This window comes from Dermacentor silvarum, chromosome 2 (genome assembly GCF_013339745.2).
Source record: "Dermacentor silvarum isolate Dsil-2018 chromosome 2, BIME_Dsil_1.4, whole genome shotgun sequence".
In the NCBI taxonomy this organism is placed as follows: domain Eukaryota; kingdom Metazoa; phylum Arthropoda; class Arachnida; order Ixodida; family Ixodidae; genus Dermacentor; species Dermacentor silvarum.
The window spans coordinates 56760411-56779260 of record NC_051155.1 but is presented as its reverse complement, the minus strand read 5'-3'; the positions used below and the strand labels follow the sequence as shown (position 1 = coordinate 56779260).

At 46.0% G+C, this 18850-nt stretch overlaps 1 protein-coding gene across 1 annotated transcript; it reads right to left on the bottom strand.

The window, feature by feature from the left end:
• Positions 1 to 922: 922 nt before the first annotated feature.
• LOC119440054 (uncharacterized) lies at positions 923 to 18452 on the bottom strand. The gene is made up of 2 exons (XM_037704999.2): positions 18269 to 18452; positions 923 to 1660 (listed from the first exon to the last, which is right to left on the bottom strand). Exons 1-2 carry the CDS (start codon positions 18296 to 18298, stop codon positions 923 to 925), a joined length of 768 nt encoding a protein of 255 aa, XP_037560927.1. The 5' UTR covers positions 18299 to 18452.
• Between the last annotated feature and the right edge of the window lie 398 nt (positions 18453 to 18850).

The following is an 18850-nucleotide window of genomic DNA, read 5'->3' as shown; positions in this document are numbered from 1 at the left end:
ACGAGGTCACAGGATCAAATCCCGACCGCGGCGGCCACATTTCGATGAGGGCGAAGTGTGAAAACACCCATGTACTTAGATTTAGTTGCACATTAAATAACCCCAGGTGGTACAATTTATTCTGGAGTCACCCACTACGGCGTGCCTCGTAATCAGGTCGTGGTTTTGGCGCGTAAAACCCCATAATTTAATTTTTTAGTGATGTTCCTAGTGGTATGATATGCTTCTAACCACGCTTCGTCGAGTTTCTGGCTTGATTTGTTGTCACCAGCTGAAACAGGAATTGGGTTGAACAAACTTGTGTGGCATCACTGCTCTGTTGGATATTGTATCCACTTAACATACGACTTTCGACAGATGCTCGCCCTATAGCTTACAGGAGCTCAGTATTCAGAAGCGTAGTGATAGGTGACAGGTAAGACAGCACAGTTATGCAACGTTGTTCAAAACGTGGCGTCTCTTTTTTAATATGCCAACCTATGCTCCTTCAGCCTATTTTCAATGGTGTCCTTGCTGCCGAAAATAAATAAGATGATGCAATGACAAACCGCTTACGCAAATGCACTTAAACAATATGCCTAACGCAGCGTGCCTTACTGAATAGTGCACTACATTGTTTGTATGTGAAGGACATAAAAAAACTGTTCAGGCCTTTCGTACTGGCCATTTCGCACTTTTTGCCAAAATGCCAAGCGACGACAGATGCTGCAGCTACTGCTAAAGACGCGACACTCAGCATGAACACTGCATATTTTGTGGCCCGTAGCACTTGTTTCTTAGCTGCTGAAGTCCTCGCGCAGCTACAACCGAGACTCTGTGACATGGCAAGCTGCCTCAGGCGTGCTCGCCAAAGTTTGCACTTTCTCGGTTTCTGGTGCACAACACGCCTCGACAAGTCCACTCCTAAAATCACCTCTTTTCTTCAAGTCGTCACTGCTCGACGGTTTATCGACCCTTGAATCGCACCTGTCTTCTCATGAATCACTTTGAATCCACCATACTTCTCGATTGCCTTTGACAGAGCTTCTTCCAGCCCAATCAGTTCATCGGCCGTCGGTGCCAGTTGTCCCACACTCCGCCTGCGACGTCCTTGGATGGCAGCCGACGTCGCCCCGTTAAGGAGGAAGAAAGTGTTGGTCATCATCGAAGCGATGATGGGGAGCAGGAAGGCGGACACCGCCAAAGGTGCCATGATAAGGATGAGCAGGGGAAACACGATGTCGTACTCGTTCTTGTAGTCGTGCTTGTCCACGTAGTGGTCGTAATAGTAGTCGCCTTCAAATTCGTCGTAGCGTCGCCTGTCCTGCCTGTGATGGTGGCGGTGAGGATGGTGACCACCGCCCACTTTGCCCTTACGCTTGTCCGTGGCTGGTGGCCAGTAGTTGTAGTAGGGCGGGTAATCGGCACCGTCGACATCGTAGTCTGCTACCACGGGAGTGCTAGCGCTTGATCCAACGCGGGCACGGCGACGCAGCGGCGTTGGGCCTGAGTCGAGACGGCGACCATGGCGGTACCGGCGCACCGGATTACGATGCGAGAGCCCCCTGCCTTTTCCGACGGCAGTGGCATCGGTTGGCGATGACGTCGATGATTTCGGGTACGCTTCGCAGTACACTGCCAGGAAGGCGGACAGCAGGAAAGCAACCCATGGTGGAGAGACCTGCTCGAAAAAAAAGGGCGAAGGGAAACAACAGTAAGGACCTCTTGCGCGTATGTGTAGCTGTTTGACTGTGAGCACGTCTACGGAGCATTCACAATAGCTTTAATGTTTGCACTGATACCAAAGTCATCAGTTGACTCAGTTGGTTATTCATTATCTCGAGAAAGCAGGGCGGGGAGACGACAACACAGACAGCCACGGTAGCCTGAAGATTTCGCTGGTGTAAGACAAACATCAAGCTGACTCGCAGGCTATACCTTTTATTCAAGAAAGAAGCATATAGAAATAAATCACGCATATCGCTTCACACTTACGCTGTACAAAACTAAAGCATAATTATAAAGGTGAATTAATATAACTAAATACGTGCGGCAACATCAATAAATTATCTCTATGATAGGAATAAAGGTGTCGATGGTATTGCATTTTGGTGTCAAGTCTGCGAATATGAGCTCACTAAGCTAAGCGTGCAAATTTATTCGCCGCCAGATTACCGCATCTCAGCACCCTCTGAGAATAGCGTTCACCGACCAAGCTGCGAAGCACAAAAAATTCTGTGCGCATTATGCTTTTTGTAGCATCCCTTGACGTTCTCGAACGTAATTACTGAAACTGAGTAAGAGGAGCAACAATTTGATTGTAGGCATACACGGAAGCAGAATATGGACACGTGTACTTCTTTATCTTTGACCGATGACTGCTTTTCACCAGCTGACAAATGTTGAACGTTATCGCACGGTGCAGTACGCGCTTGCAAGTATCGGAGGTTTCTCCTATGTTATCGATGGTTCTATCCCTTGTCTGTTGTCACTGAACCTCTTGAAATCTGAATGTATGCGCGACGCGAATTGTGCAGAACTTTCTGGAAGGCAAGAAGGCAACAGCAATTACGCTGGAACCTTCGACGAGTCACGTATAACAGCTGACGTGCTTGACCAGCTGATAGATTTCGACGATCGCTGACTGTGCTCGCCGATATCGTTTAGCTTTGAGTGCCACTTGTTTGTTGCTTTTTCTTTTTTATCTTGTTTTTTTTTTCTTGTTTTTGGTGGGGCGGGGGGGGGGGGGGGGCACAGGCTCGCCCAATAAGAAGTTGCTTGCGTGATTCCAAGTTCTTGTTACTGTGTTATTCGTCGTTGCTACAACGTGACTATACTATATCGGATTTGATTCACGAACTTCAGGTAGGAATGTTCTAATCCTGCTACAATAATTTCACTACAAATCAACAAGTAGCACACATTTTCTTGTGGCCCGTTCCAATAAAGCCGTTCTTCTTTTCTTCTTGGGCTTTTAAAGTTTCCAGCTCCAACGTGCACGTTAAGCTAGGCAGGACCTTCCTCAAATTTCTTTGAGCGTAATTGTAACTGCAACATTCTTGGGTGCGCTATCGGTGCAAGAGCACCGCGGCAACACTGATACGAAAAACAAAAAACATTCCATTGCTACAGAAGACCTCCCATTCCGTTAAGCCTTACTACACGCAAACCACAAAGTGGGACACGTGAGACAAGAGGGCCCTAATTTACAAGATATGTCAAGGGCACCCATTCAATAGGACCTTCTTTGCGCAGTAGGTCTCTGGGTGACACCGCGCATTCGAGAAGGCCCGTTACACTCTACATCTTTCCACGTGAAGGGCCGACGCGCATCTGCCTTTCCCACGTCCGGGCGCCGCAGCCGCCTTCGAAAAATAACGAAGAGTAACAGAGGGGGAATCCCCTCCTCCGTTGTCGCATTCATTAAATAAACGCCGGGCACGCGGCAGGGCTGCATGACGGCGTCAATGCGTGCCCTACTGCTCTCGTCAGCGCCCATAGTCCGCGCTCAGCGTGCCGACGACGCATACACGCGCATTTCAATTTTCGGCAGCAAAGCGCGTCGAGTGCCGCCAAGCAGCCGTTCCTTTCTTTATTCCTCTTGTCGCGCAGCCAGCCGTGAACGCGTGTGACCAACGGGCGAGACGCGGTACGCCAGGTTTCCGGAGGAAGCGACTGAAGGGGGCGCCACCCTCGCCAGCCCGACCGCTGTCACGGTCACACTACGGTGGATCTCCCTCAAGCGATGCGTCTGTTACGTCGCCTCCTGGCTTTTGTCAAGTAGTTCAGCGACTGTAACCCATGTGGCATACGAGACACGGGCAGACTAATAAGGGACGTACTCTTAAAGGGCGGCCAAAGGATTTCGGAGCGCGGGATCCGCGAGAAAGAAACATTATGATAGTCAGTACACCTGCTCTCAGATTGAAAGATGTAAAGGATACTTTCCCATTCGACCACCACATTGTGCATCTAAATTGTAGTCTGCGTGGAAAGTGGATTTATCTGTGAATTTTGTGCTCCGAAAACTTTTCCGGTCGGCTGTACTCTGCCAGCCGCTGAGGGGTCTAAAAGTACCTTTACTGTGTTCTTTGTGATACTGGCGTACTCCAAGCTGTATGTAGTCCTCGTTCTTTCTCATGAAGGCCTGAATTGTAGTAATTGTGGATAATTAATTCTTAGTCGAATATGTTACTGGCAGTAACATATTCTAACAGACTGCACAAGAATTAGTAGGGACCGAGTCACTATTATCTGCTTTGAGCAGAACAACGAATCGTCTTGATGGTCGCAATCTGGTTGAAGTGTTTGCAACTAAGTACCATTGATGGAGCTTCTTGTAATTGCCTGTAAAGAAAGCGCGCAAATAAAGCTTTCTTGTGAAATGGACTAACGCGTATTTACATCTATCTGCCCTGAATGGCTTCCTATACTGAAAGTGATATTGTGTCATTGTAGTAACACTAAGCGCGTCTTTCCTTGTTTGTGCTTGTGTGTTTTTGATTACTTGATTGAATCCTCTGATTGTGTGTGCTTAGTTGTAGAAACTGCAGAAGGTGACGTTTTCTTGTTGTTTTTTTTTGTTTTGTTTTTTTGCTGTTTCATATATTGTCTGTTGAGGCATGTTAACAGAATCTGCTTTCTTTCCTGAACGTTGTTTAGTGTGTGTGGTTGTTTTTCTGTTTTATTTTTTTTTGCTTATTTTATGATCGCTTGTTATCATCCTTTGATCATTGACCAACATATTGCAAGGTAAATATACCTGGTAGCGAAGCTTCCATAGAAGCCCATACGTTCAAAACATGGTTGCTTACCGGCGGTTCATGGGGCTTAGCGCCATCTGTGTGAGGAGGGAACACTTCCGGCGGAAGAAAAAATAATTTGACGTCATATCCGTCAAAAACAGAAGTGACGTCATTTTGTTCTCATAGGCGCGAAATTTGTTTTCGGAGGCCTGCCATTAGAGCTGTATATTCAAATGCCCAGCCATTCGACTTCATGGGCGTTCCGAGTTTTCAGCGCGAAAAGCGATGCCGGAAAAGATCAGCCGTACGGGTGTCGAAATCGCGTCGCTGCACAGAACATACTTTCTTTGGAGGCCGACGAACACTTTGGGCGTAGATTGCGTAGAGTTCTCGCCCTTTCGTCGGACGCCAAGCCCGTCGGCCAGCGCTGTTGCACGAAAACAACTAAAGTAAACAAGTATCTGACGGTCGCAACTCACTACTTTTGACTGCACAGGTTAAGAAACAATAAAACTACCCGCGTCACGTAATTCAGACAAACGTCGACATGCAACACAACACATATGAGGGGGGCGTATTGTAACAGGTGAACTTTGCGAGCGCGCCTTTCCACGCACTCCAAGAGTGGCATTGCAAGTGATAGCGGCGTCAACGCCCGCCGCTATCGATGGGCGCTCTCACGGTGGGCCCTGAAAAAAGGTATATATTGATAATGATCTAGTAAAATACAGTTGTATCTTTTCTCGCCATGCATATATAAAATGAATTAGGAATTTTATTTTCGTTGAATGAATCTAACTGCGTCTCGCTTTAATTTAAAAACGCTTTTTTTCTTTCCCAGTGTTTATTCCCTCCAAACATAGTCGCTCTTCAATCGCTGCTCCCATAACCACCCTTGCTGATGTCGGTGACAATTGGTTCTGAACCGCTTTTCGCCCGAAGCTTCGCGACCTATGTGGATCGACCTTGCATATTGTATCTGGCGAAGTCGGTGACAAAAGAATTGCAAATAATTCCAATTTCCTGTTCCATCCAAATAGTTCACGCATTTACCCCCAACAGAAAAGAAAAGATGGCTGCCTAGCCAGCCTCCTTCTCCTCTCCTGCCTAGGCGTAGCAAACAGTTTCTCGCATGCGATCTCCCCTTCAACCTAATGCACTTTCCTCATGTGCCCTGCGTCTATGAAAAACATAGACGGATAGCCAGAAAACTTCTTGGGTACGCTTCGGCGCTAACAGCATGTAAAACGAAAGTGCCTTTAGCTTTATATAGCGTATGGAGTAAAAACATTATTTCAGGTATTTGAAATATAAAAGTCGGCTCTTACACGGTACAACCCCTTTAAATCATAGATTCCATGCTAATAATAATACTACAGTTATATCTCGCATTGCAATCGTTTACAAAACTAGTCTTATGGTTAATACATGCATTTTGCCATGGTTCGGCACGGTTTCGTTGAGAATGCATACTGCGGTAAAGAACGCCAGGTGGTCAAAATTAATCCAAAGCCCTCCACTACGGCGTTCCTCATAGTCAGAACTGGTTTTGGCACATAAAAAACCCATATATAAGACGAAGAGAATGCACAGTGTGAGTTCTTTGTTGCTCTTCGTGTTGTAGCGATGCTGTGTGCTCGTCTCAGAGTACTCTTTCTGAGCCGATGGCTCAGAAATTCACAATATTAAACGTAATTTTTACCGATAAGCTAATCACAACAACATAGAGCGTGTGTGACACAGAATGTAAGAGATGTACGAATGCGTATCTATGCTAACCATGAATAAATCATTCTTCATATTGTAACCAATTCGTGTTCTGTCTTTTTTTTCTGGCCTTGTTTTGTCTGATATACTCATAAACTGTATTATATGTACTATTTATGACTTAAGTGAATTTAAGCACCGTGGTGAAATGTGCAAGCCATCAAGACTCTTCCGGAACAGCAACATAGAAGCAAATCTATGTAGTGCCAGCCCATCATTTCCACGCTTTCTCTTTACCGACATTATGTGGCCCAATGCATCCACTAACGCTAGCTTTGCAGCTAATAATAAGCGCAAACCTATGCTAGGAACGCGGAAGCGGTGACGTCACTCCAGTCGGCCACGTACTGTTTCCGCTGAGGCACGCAGCGGGCAAAGCACGAACACGGCAGGCGCTGCTGCTCGAGTGTCTGCGTGACACACAGAAGGGAAGTGGCATAACCCACAGAATGGGCACTGTTTGCCAGGAAACTGACAGGCATTACACACAACCGCAGTGTAACACTTCCGAGCCCTCGAATAAGTAATTCAGTGCAACGCCTAAATTAAAAAAAATGCCGCAGAACTCATTTTACGACGACTGTCGATCGATGGTAATACCAAGAGCAATCGAGCAATGTAGCGACAGACCATATTCATGGAGCCATGTTTTTTAACACGTGTAATGCTATTTCTAAGAGTTTCGTTAATCACGATGGCGGGACGATGACAGTATGAAGAAACCTGTATGAATACGATGGCCAAGTCGGACGAAGAGGCTGCATCCGACGAGAATCAGATGAAGAGGCTGCAGCGTCAACGAATGAAGAGGCATGACGACGATGTAACGGCCATGAAGGCGTCACGACCCCAAACGCATACCTAGTGGCTTAAAGTGTCAGGCAACTTGGACCACTGGGTCGGAGCAGAAGGCTTGACGACGATAGCATGACGACAGGCAGGTCATGAAGCTTGAATTGCGACCATTGAACGACCCCGACAGCATTACTATGGTGGCGTGACAACGAACGAATGACGACTGTATGACGACGATGGCGTAACGAGCGTCGGATGACGACGCTGGAATGACGGCGATGCAACGACCACGAGCCCACCCTGTGGCCCAAACTGTTAAGCAACTTAGGTAACTGCGTAGGGCTAGAAGGCGTCACGGCGACGACAGTAAGGCATCACGAAGATGGAATGACGACAATGGAGCGACCATGACGGCAAAACGACCAGAAGCACATACCTAGCGGCTCAAGCAGGTAGATGGCTTTGGCGACTGGGTCGGCGTGAAAGGACATGCATACATACATACATACATACATACATACATACATACATACATACATACATACATACATACATACATACATACATACATACATACATACATACATACATACATACATACATACATACATACATACATACATACATACATACATACATACATACATACATACATACATACATACATACATACATACATACATACATACATACATACATACTACATACATACATACATACATACATACATACATACATACATACATACATACATACATACATACATACATACATACATACATAATACATACGAGTACATACATACATACTTATTTACATACGTACATACAGACAGACAGACAGACAGACAGATAGATAGATAGATAGATAGATAGATAGATAGATAGATAGATAGATAGATAGATAGATAGATAGATAGATAGATAGATAGATAGATAGATAGATAGATAGATAGATAGATAGATAGATAGATTCAAAACGCCTGAAGTAGGCAAATATTGGTATTCGCATTAACGGACACTTTAAACTTGGCACCAACCATCGCGGTCAGAAAGCAAGCGGTCGGGCCGCTTGTCCGAGCTAGCTGACAGCTGCATGGGCAGGTCGCCCCTGTTCCCCCTGCGTCTTCTCTTCCAGATTCCGTTGCTGTCTCCTCAGGCAGCTGGACACTACCTCGAACCAGCCATCCATGAAACGTCGCCGAACACCATCACTGTCTTGGTGAGATTGTGGCCGCTTACCTCATCGTCTCGCCCACTGTCAATCAACGGTGAACTATAATGCGCCGACTTCGCCGCATGTTCCAAATAACTCTGTGTCGTAGCGCTCCTTTGTGCTAGTCTCAAATTAAATTTAATAGCCCCCTGTGGCTCTTCTTAATTCCGAGGACCTTATTACTTATTTCCCGTTTCTTGTGTGCATTAGATGTCTAGTGTGTTCTGTGCAGATACATATAATCTGGCTGTTTTGTTTTGGGTGCTGTGAGGTTATGTCTCAGTGACCCTCTGAAAATTTTTAAAAAGATTCTGCATCATCTCCCTCTCCCGCCATTTTTTTTTTTCGCCAGATTTGAACTCACTGCTGCATTCGTAGCAGCAATTGGCGCAATTCTAATCTGCTTCTATTTTGTTTCCGCCATTAGCCTGCCACGAGTGAACATTTTTCAGACCACGCCCACTTTCCTTGTCTGCCACGCGACGTCACGAAATGGCGAGAACTTTCTATCTCAAAGTGATGTGCACGTACTGATTATGCACGATTCGTCCAAACACAATAACAAAAACTAATTCCTATTCTACGCCTTTGTCGGCCTTTCTCAAAACTTCTAGGGTAGCGTTCACTTCGACTGTTTATCCCGCGACATCACAAAACCCCGTGAACTTACCACGTCAAAGAGCCCTTTATACGCACTGAACATGCGTTATTATGCCGAGAAAAAGCTGAATTGTTTCTGCAATAGCCGGAGACTGTCCCGTTCCAAAAGGAATAAAAGATGGCTGCCCGCCCATCGCTCTGGAACTGGCTGCTCGGAGCCACCGCCGAGGACGTATGTGTTTCCGTATAATAAAATGAAGTTCGAAGTGGAACATCGAGCTAAGGCTACATTCCAAGTCAAACAATGCACACTTAGCCTATGCGCGCGCGCGCAATGAAGTCAGCTAAAACAGTGGTCGCTCACCTCGTCCTACTATTTCGTGGTTTCCCGCTTGATTACAGTAAATGCAATAATCGTCGATTGAAAGTACACCTTGGTATCCGAGACCTCAATTTCTCCCCCAGCGCTATAGATGAAACTAAGCGAAACGTGGCTCCTAAAGTCGAACACTTGTTTCAACAGCGGCTGCCTTTTTGCGGGTGCTAAACAATGTAGATTAGATGGTTCATGGACAGATATCTAGCCACATCCTTACAAATCGGAGTACTTGCATCTATATCGAAGTGTAAGGGGGGGGGGGGGGGGTGCTCTTGCTTTGTAAGGTTATAAAATAATTTCGTTTTAAGCAGCACGTAAATGTTTATTTATTAGGTTCTTCTGTCTAAACTGAAGTTATTCTGCGGCCTCCTCTGTAAGAAAGGAAATCGTACAGAAACCATCACAGATGATTGCCTAAGTAAGCGAATTGCTTTCTTATCCCGCTGATTGCTCTTCGGATCATTGGACTGCAACGGCTGTGCAAGCAAGAATCTGAAGACATCCTGCTTAAGGCTTTAATAATTTTGTTATGATCCATGCATGAATTTGTTGCGTGATGTTTTGGACGAGCAAAGGTAAAGGTCTTCGTGGAGCAACCAATGATGTTTGATTGCCACCCCGTAGCACGCCGCCTAAAATGGTCGTTGCGCCACTGCGAACCAAGCAAGGGAAAGCGGACCAACTGCAGACTCTGGTACACCTCTCCACTTCTTCCGCTCCACTGTAACGCCAGCGTGACATCATCGTCACTCGCACCACTCAGATACGTCAGCGCAACCCTCCTTTCCCTGTAAAGAAAAGGACGAGCCGCCTTCCCCGTGAGGAAGCATCCCGCTACTTCCTCTTTACTCGAACACACAGATGATGATGATGATTCTGACGGCACCACTCCCTCCTCTTCTACTCACTTTTCAATATCCTCCGCGTCCCGCACTAGCGATTGTCCGCGAAGCAAACTAATACACAAGACTTATAAGTACCACTGCTTCTGTGTTCGTACCAGTTGCAAGTCAGCCGTGCTGGGGTCATAAGGTTTTTCTGCTCTTGATCTTCCAACGATGCTTGCGGCGTGTCACCTTTGATGGATTCGTAGTATTGATGAATGGTTTTGCGAAGGAACGTTTACTACGAATAATATTCCACGTCGATCTGTTGTAACCCTTTTTCAAAAGCCTTCTTTTGAGTTTCTCGTCTTGGCTGCAATAATTGCGGGGATCCTATCCTTTTGCCTTTTCCTGGGCTGCTTCATTCGCCAATGTGACACAGCCCTGGCGACCTTCATTTGCACTGAAGGAGGTTACCCAATCCATGTGATTCCCCCCGCCTTGGCGTCCGTAGGTTACTCGAAGAGCTGTAGCTATGAGCAGCGCAAACGGCACGCTTCTGTGTCCCAGTAGTCTTGCTTCTGTTTTGATTCGTTTGATGAAATGTATTTGGTTTTGTTCCACCAGACGCTCGCGGGCACAGCTGTGAAGGCAGTACGACACCTGAATAGCTTGTCACCTTCGACTTGCACTCAATCTTAAGATCCATCTCTGGCAGGCTCTGTTCAGGTTTACCAAAGGTTTGCAGTTTTCCAGTTTGCCGAATAAAGAACCCCGCGTGGTCAAAATTAATCCGGAGCCCTCCACTACGGCGTGTCTCATAATCAGAACTCGTTTTGGCACGCAAAACCCCAGAAAGAAGAAAAAGAAGAAATTTTCCGAATGTATGAATCTCTTCGTTTAAGTATACGCCTGTATTTTTGCTTTCGCCTTGACGTCACTGTCACAGATGCCCAACGTTGGCGATAGTTCAAACCCCGAATGAAAGGTTGAGTCTCGAAATCATGGTTCCTCTTTGATACTTATACCTCGCATCGTTCTTTCTGCGATGCGCAGGGTAGTTTGCCTCTTTGCAGTTTCTTGAACGCTTAGTCGTGAGGCTGACGCGTCTAGTGATGTGTGCGCCCTTCTCTTTAGGTCGAAGACGCATTGACTAAATGTGACGACATAGACGGACTAGCGCCTTCTTTCCTGTACTTCTGTCGCAATCCGTTTTCTTATTGATGCCATGCGAGCCTGTCGAGCCTTTAGCGTGTCAGCGGCTTTAAGTTCTGCTCTGACGTTAGCTAGAATAACCTGACGCTCGTAACTGTCCGCTTCCTCCATCTCAACTACGAATTGGTCGATGCCTACTGTATCTTTTATTTCTTTATCGATTCCCCTGAGCACATGGTACTGGTCTGTCAAAGTGCGATGAAGATCCTTCAACTCGTATAATGCTGGACACTCCGAATGCAAAAGAACTTCGACGCTTGCGATGACGTCAGTAACGTCCTTGCGTAATAGTGGCCGCTTTTCAAATATGGCGTCCATGATCCGCTTCACCGCCTAAAATGCCGGAAATCACTGGTCGGCTGCGTCACGAGGGAAACTCGGAGTCATGGTGCCATCCGTCACGAATATTTCGCACGACGAATTTCCAGACAAATCTACACGTTTCCGCATCCGCAGCTCGGAGTAGGAAATGCTGGGAAATACAGAAAAATCCAGACTCGCACTTTTCCGCACTTGGGACTCTGGCACGTAAGACATCGTTCATGGTGACATTCATCGAGATCTGCGTCACGGGGGCGGTTAAGCCTCGCACACCAGCTTTACTCGTCGGCAGCTTCACGATACTTCGAAATGTGCTCGCGGATTACTTAAGACTGCTCGATCTCATCTCAGTAGGTGCTTTCACCCGTGTTTCGGCACCAAAATGTAGAAAAAAAGACGAAGCGCCTTCCCCGCAGTAAGCACTCCACTACTTCCTCCTTTATTAGAACACACATGGGGCCGTATTCTGAAACGTTCGCCTAGGCGAAATTTCTTTTTTCGCTTTCAGGCGTGCGCGCTGATTGGCTGGTTGAGCAAAATTGAATGACGTCCGGCTCAACGGCTCAATCAGCTCATCCAATTTTGCTAAAACAGCCAATCAGCGTACGCCTGAAAGCGAAAAAAGAAATTTCGCCTAGGCGAACGTTTCAGAATACGGCCCATGTATTTGATGATGATCCTGACGGCACTACTTCCTCGTCTTCTACTCAGCTGTCAACATTCCCTGTGATCTACTTTCGCTTTTCCGACTCGGTTCCATTAATACCCTCTCTACTTCTGCGCACTCCTTGCCTATCCTCATTCAATGAGATAAGGAAGACCTGTCACGGTAGGCCAATGCTACTGCTTTAAAACAAAACAAAAAGCACCTCCTTTAAACGAGTAAGGCGCCTGATTGGGCTGTTCAAAAAATTGGAGGACGCCTAATTAGGCGTCCTCCAATAGTAGCTCAAGTAACTTAAACTTAAAGTAACTTAAACTTAGTCACTTAAAGAAGTGGCTTAAGCTACTTCTTTAAGAGTGGAACGCGATAGCATTCGAAGATACCTGGCTGCTTATCCGGCTTTCTTCTCGTATAATCAAATTACAATCCGATACTATCATGTCTGTAGATTGTGGTTAAGTCGTATTTTACGATTTTTCTGACTGATTTTACTTCTAGAAATTCAATTTTTGTTCACTAGCGCCTTGCGCCACGCGAAGAGCCTGCCCGGTCGGGGTGGTTAGGGATGATTATTTCCGCCAACGACGCCGCGCTTACGCCGACACCGACGCGGGATTTTCTGCGACACGGGGCCCTTAACGTTAAAAATTTTTGCAGGTCTCACCTCACACTTAATTGCACCGGTGGTCAAGTAAATTTGACGTAAGCAGATCATAATTAAATTCCAATGGAAGTTTTACGTTATAGCACCGCTGCTGCATAACGCTTATTTAAGCATTCTTAACTGCTAGAACAGTTATAGCAGTATGACGCTTGTATCAGCAATTTATTGCAAAGGCCGTATCTAACTTGTGCGCAATAAACTTTTCACGCACATTCACCATTTTGCTCGCTTAGTTCACCAAACTTCGACTCGGTATGAGGTAGACTTCTTCCAAGAGTACGGGCAATTTCTGCGCGATTCCTAAAAACACTTATACCTCAGTGGAGCGGTTGCGTGAGCTTTTGAGTGACCAAGTCGTGTTTAACCCACACATTTCAAACTTTGCCGGCACGTCACCTATAACCTACAGGGGCGTACTCAGGGCGAGGGGGGCACACTAGTCCCGGGCACTCCTTTCCTCCTCCTCCCCATGTACCCAAAATTTGTGTTTACGAGGGATAGCTGGCATCAAATGACGAGCGTCAAACCCACCTGTCCCATGCTTGCTCGAGAAATGGCACTATGTCCTTCATAGCCAATATTCAGCATTGGGGCGTAAAGCATATCATTAAGGTCATTGTCTCAAGAGAAATAAGCAATATGTCCACACCGGCCGAGTTAAAGCAAATGAATCGTACAGCAGATAATAGGCTACACTGAACAAACGCGCATCCTAAGCATATTGGTGTATCTTCACGGAAGCTAAACTTTGTTTTATAATAGCTTCAGCGGATGGCCGGCACAGAATTAAGGGTGGGAACACATACAGACAACAATGGCGATCTCGTTTTGCTCCGCGAGAACTTAATCTTGCATGGATTTCGGCAGTCAGTAACGACAGAGTCGCGCAATGTGAAGAACCCATGGCTTTCAGAGTCTATCGAAAAATTACGCTGCAGAGAAGACTGACAGGCCCCCGCTTCCTACCAAGCATTGTATAGGAGCAATAGAAGGGGCGCTGGTAGGAGCAGTGAAAGTGCTTCAACTTCAAATCTGTGCTTCAACGCTCGGGCCAGCCTCAGCTCCCGATGTATCGTACTGTCTCAATCTGTAGTGCTGAGTGGCGCGTGTAACGCATGTCAGGTATCTGGGTCATATTGCATATGGGTCATATTCTTGACTCGAAGGACCACAGCGAACAGACCACAGCTCGCCCTCGGCAAACAGCGGGATCTTCGATGCTGCGCGCGTTACCGAGCTGCCAAGACACGCCCTCGCGAAAGAAGGGAGGCTCTGCTGTGCCAACAGAAATTAATGGAAGCACTGCCGGCTGCATGTTATTTCGCTGTGTTGAAGGATTATAGCGTGTTCAATACGTAGCCTACACTAATCACAGCAGGATGAATACTGAGTATTACAGTTTGCAATAGAGCAGTCGCAGAGAAAGATTTACGCTGCAGCTTTAGGCAAAAGCAAACAGTGCCATTCATTTCAGTTGCGCATACCAAACTGGCGCCTATGTCGTTGACGTTTTGCTAACCACCTCACAATGTGAAACAAGTGCACTTTATGTGTGTGAAACACTTAAAATGTCTTTGCGAAGTTAAGAAACACATTATATCTCCAGATTAGAACTGTTCCAGCGGCTGCTTGTCTGATGTTACAACTACATTGTTATACTACATGCGACCCTAACTACAACGAGTTAGGGTCGCATCGGTTTTATTGTTTCTTCCTTTTTCTTTCTTTTTTTTTGCTGCTTGCTTTGTTCTTTGTTTTGTGGAAGATTATTATGGTATATGCAGCTCTTCAAGAGTCAAGTTTTACACTTTTCATGGTTAAAGGTGCAAATGGCATGTCAAGGAGAAAATTTTGTCAGTAAGTGATAAATTGCGAAAAATAAATACGAAGGAAAGAGCTTCTTTCGGAGGTCGGTCTGCAGACATCCGTGAATTATTAACAAGTACGCCACGTAATATGAAAAGTAGTTTGATCGGACACGTTTGAACAGTATTGGCTCAAGTTGGACGCTGTAAAGATTATCATCACACAAATCAATCACCTCGATGGTTTAAAATATAAAAAATGTGCTAATTCTATTTACATATCGTACCAAAAAAATTTGTTGTGTACTTGGTTCAACAGAGCATACTTCTTGCCGATTTTTAGACCTCCAGGAAGGTGATGCAACGGCGTAATCCAACTCAATTTAGCTTGGCTCTCGCGTAGCGAAGCCAACTCGAACTGGTCGTGGGGCAGAGTTCACACTCGGGCCTAACAACTCAAGCTCGGTAAGATGAGTTAAACTCGCTGCGTTAGCTCACTGGCTATATGGCATTGCAGTGCTCAGCTCGACGTTGCGGGTTCGATCACCGCCGTGGTGGCCGCGTTGCGATGGGGCCGAATGCCAGTACGCCCATAAAACGTCCATTGGGTGCACGTTAAACAACACCAGGCGGTCAAGATTAATCTGCCGAACCCTATTACGGGTCGGCTCGTAAGCACATCTTCGTTTTGGTACATAACAAATCAGAATATTCTTTTTTCTTTATTGAGGGTTAGTCTAGCGTACTAACTTCGTCGGATACTTATTCACTACTGGATGTGTCCACATGCTTCCGCCGTTATCTTCGTTGTGCCTCATTAGAGCAGCATGTATTTTAGTCTTTATTGACATGAGCTGTCGACAGCCTCGGCAAGCTATTCCACCGACATCAAGTGAATGAATGAATGAAAGTCCTTTATTTAGAAATAGGGAGGCACAGGTCCTCTGTGGGGTAAATAGGGCATTAATTTCGTCACTCTTCAAATAATTCACTGTCTCAAGAAATAGGCATTCTGATGTAGGAGTATGCACCCGTACTGAGGCGGTGCGTGACCAGTGCTGTGGTGGACATCAAGTCATGTCAGGTCGTTCCCGTGGCCCCCATCTTAAGCTACATAAGGCCCCTCTCAATGGCCACGCGCGGCACAGGGGGACGGTGCTTGTAATTCCGCCGGAAGAATAGCCAACGCCTCAAGAATACGAACAACTCAGCCGTGCCGGAGTATTTTAAACACATCGTTTATACAGGGTGTTTCAGCGAACACTTTCAAAAATGTTGGAAGGTTGCCTGGGGCCGATAGCACAATTCTAGTTCATGAGCTGTTCTACTCGAAGAGGCGGGCATTACTTGCAGAAAAAATTGAAACCCATAATCGACTAATTAACAAAAACTTACTAATTAAGTTTTAAGCTAATTACCTTATGGTCCATTCACAACTTACAAATTCTAGCCGTAGAGTTTGCAAGACTGATCTCCTTGCAAAGAATTCTCAGGATGGCACCAGTTTTGAGACATAATTCCAAAACTATGCGGAGAAATGCATTGGCGTTTCAATTACTTTCTTTAAAAAAACGTCGTTTTATGCATTAAGGCACAAAAGTAACTGGAACGCCAATGCATTCCTCCGCAAAGTTCGGGAATTAACGTCCTTGCAAGCGGTGTCATCCCGAGAATTCGTGCCAACTCCACGGCTAGAATTTGTAAATTGTAATATGGGCTGTAAGGTATTTAGTTTATAACTTAATTAGTATTTTGGTTAAATAGTCGGTTATGCATTTTATTGTTTTTTGCAAGTAATGTGCGCCTCTTCAAGTAGCCCATGTCATCAATTAGAATTGTGATATCTGCCACAGGCAACCTTTAAAAAAATTTTAGGTGCTCCCTGAAACACCCAGTAGTGTCCACCTCAACAGCGCTTTCCCCACGTAAAAAATATACGTAATCATCGGCGCTTATCGCAAGCGCCGGCTGCTCTTCTCTTCTGACATGTACAGAAATCCAATCTTGCAGTGATAGTCCCTCGCAGAAAACATAGGCAGTTCTAGAACGTACACGTCACAAACGCCCCGAAATCACTCCCATTATGGCATCTTAAGCGCACAGATATGAAGCTCCGGTATGATTGTTTCATTTCCACATGTGGTTATAATCAGGCTTTAAAAAACGGCGTATAGAAGTAGTTCAGCCTCGCTGTTCACGAGTGGCGACGAAACAAGAGTGCCTTTCATGCAGCTTTCGTTCACAGGCTGCAGCAATAGCACTGTTAACATGCCATATACGGCCAAGTAGTTATATAAGCTTTCGGCTTCGATACCGTTCGCATTTTCATGGGATGAAGTGCAAAAATGCTTGTGTACTTAGATTTATGTGCACGTTAAAGAACCCCAGGTGGTCAAAATTAATCAGGAGTCCCCCGCTGAGGCGTGCCTCATAATCACATTGTGGTTTTTGCACATAACACCCCAGATTTTTAATTTATTTTATATGTCAGTTTTAACTTTGCACGTTTGTGTTTTATGAATTACACTGTGCCCTCCTTCATTAGTTTCTACAGAACCTTACTTCTGAAAAACAAATGATATTTAAGCGGACTCGGGGCATAACATGAACTAGTCACTACATAGAACTAATGACTGGTTCATTAGAGTTTTTAAAGTAATCACATGAAGCCAGCAGACAATAGCATCAAGAAAACCATGCATAGGGAAATTACCTGTGTATTTCATTGACGTGTAGGTGCAATTATAAAAGAGAATAAATTTACGATAAGCTTAATTTTTCCTATAAACGGAGAAATAAAGCTGTGGCTTCGGCTCCCACCAGCGGCAAGTTGTCTTTCCTGCTAAATTCATTTCCATTTTTCGTAATTTTTAATGGGAAGTGAGTCGCAAATTTTTGTTCATTCCTAATTAATTCCTTACTTTAAAAACACTAAATTTTCTTATGTTGTTTTTTTTGGCTTCGTTGTCCCATCTTTAGGGTTATTCATGACTGAATATCGAGGCCGTAGCTTCCCCTGATTCTTGCTTGCTCATAGTTCTCTTTAAGTTCTACGAAAATACACTCTTGATTGTTTCTATTCTGTCAGCAAATAAGCTCCCTTAATTCTTCAGAGCTTCACTTCACAGCGTAGACCTTTCAGCCGCCACCAACGGCACGTTCTCTCGTTACTTGCCAGTACCTGCGCAAACTCTCTGCTTTAGCTTCCTCTCATTTACCCGAGCACAAGGGGAGGCGATTCAATATGACAACGAAGAAATAGGCAACCGTGCCTGAGACCACGTGGAACACTCACCACCCGTAGTCCGAACCTGCACAGTTTCATGGCGGCGGCGGGACGGGCCGTCCGCTTCCTGTCCCAAACCCGAGCCAGCAAGCAGAGGCCGACGGCACACAGTGTAGAACGCCAGTCGCGAAAGGAACAGACCGTTGTACCACATACAACACACGCAGGGTCCCTGGACTCTTCCGCCGCGTTACAACCGCGCAGCCCGGCAAGCAAGAAAGCGAGCCAATCCGCCAATTCGTCTCTTTATAGCGACGGGCCACGTTCATTCAAATGCACGCCCTCCTCGCCGACGTAAGGAGATGCGCGGACCAACAAACAATGAACGGCATCAGGCAAGTGCACCCCGGTAGTCAAGGGGCCCGCCATGAGCAAACTGGAGAAGGAAAAACACGCCCACGAAAGAAGAGCGGGATGCCGGCGTCGTACCGTGCACGCTAGCCGAGACGTCAACGCGTGGCACTTGTCCGCACAAGCAACCTCGAACAAGAAGACGGCAGGCCCCTCGCCCTCCCTCTTTCCACGTTCCTTGCTGCTGCAGTCATAGCTCGACCCTGTGCATCAGTGGCTGCCCGGTAGACAGAGTCATTT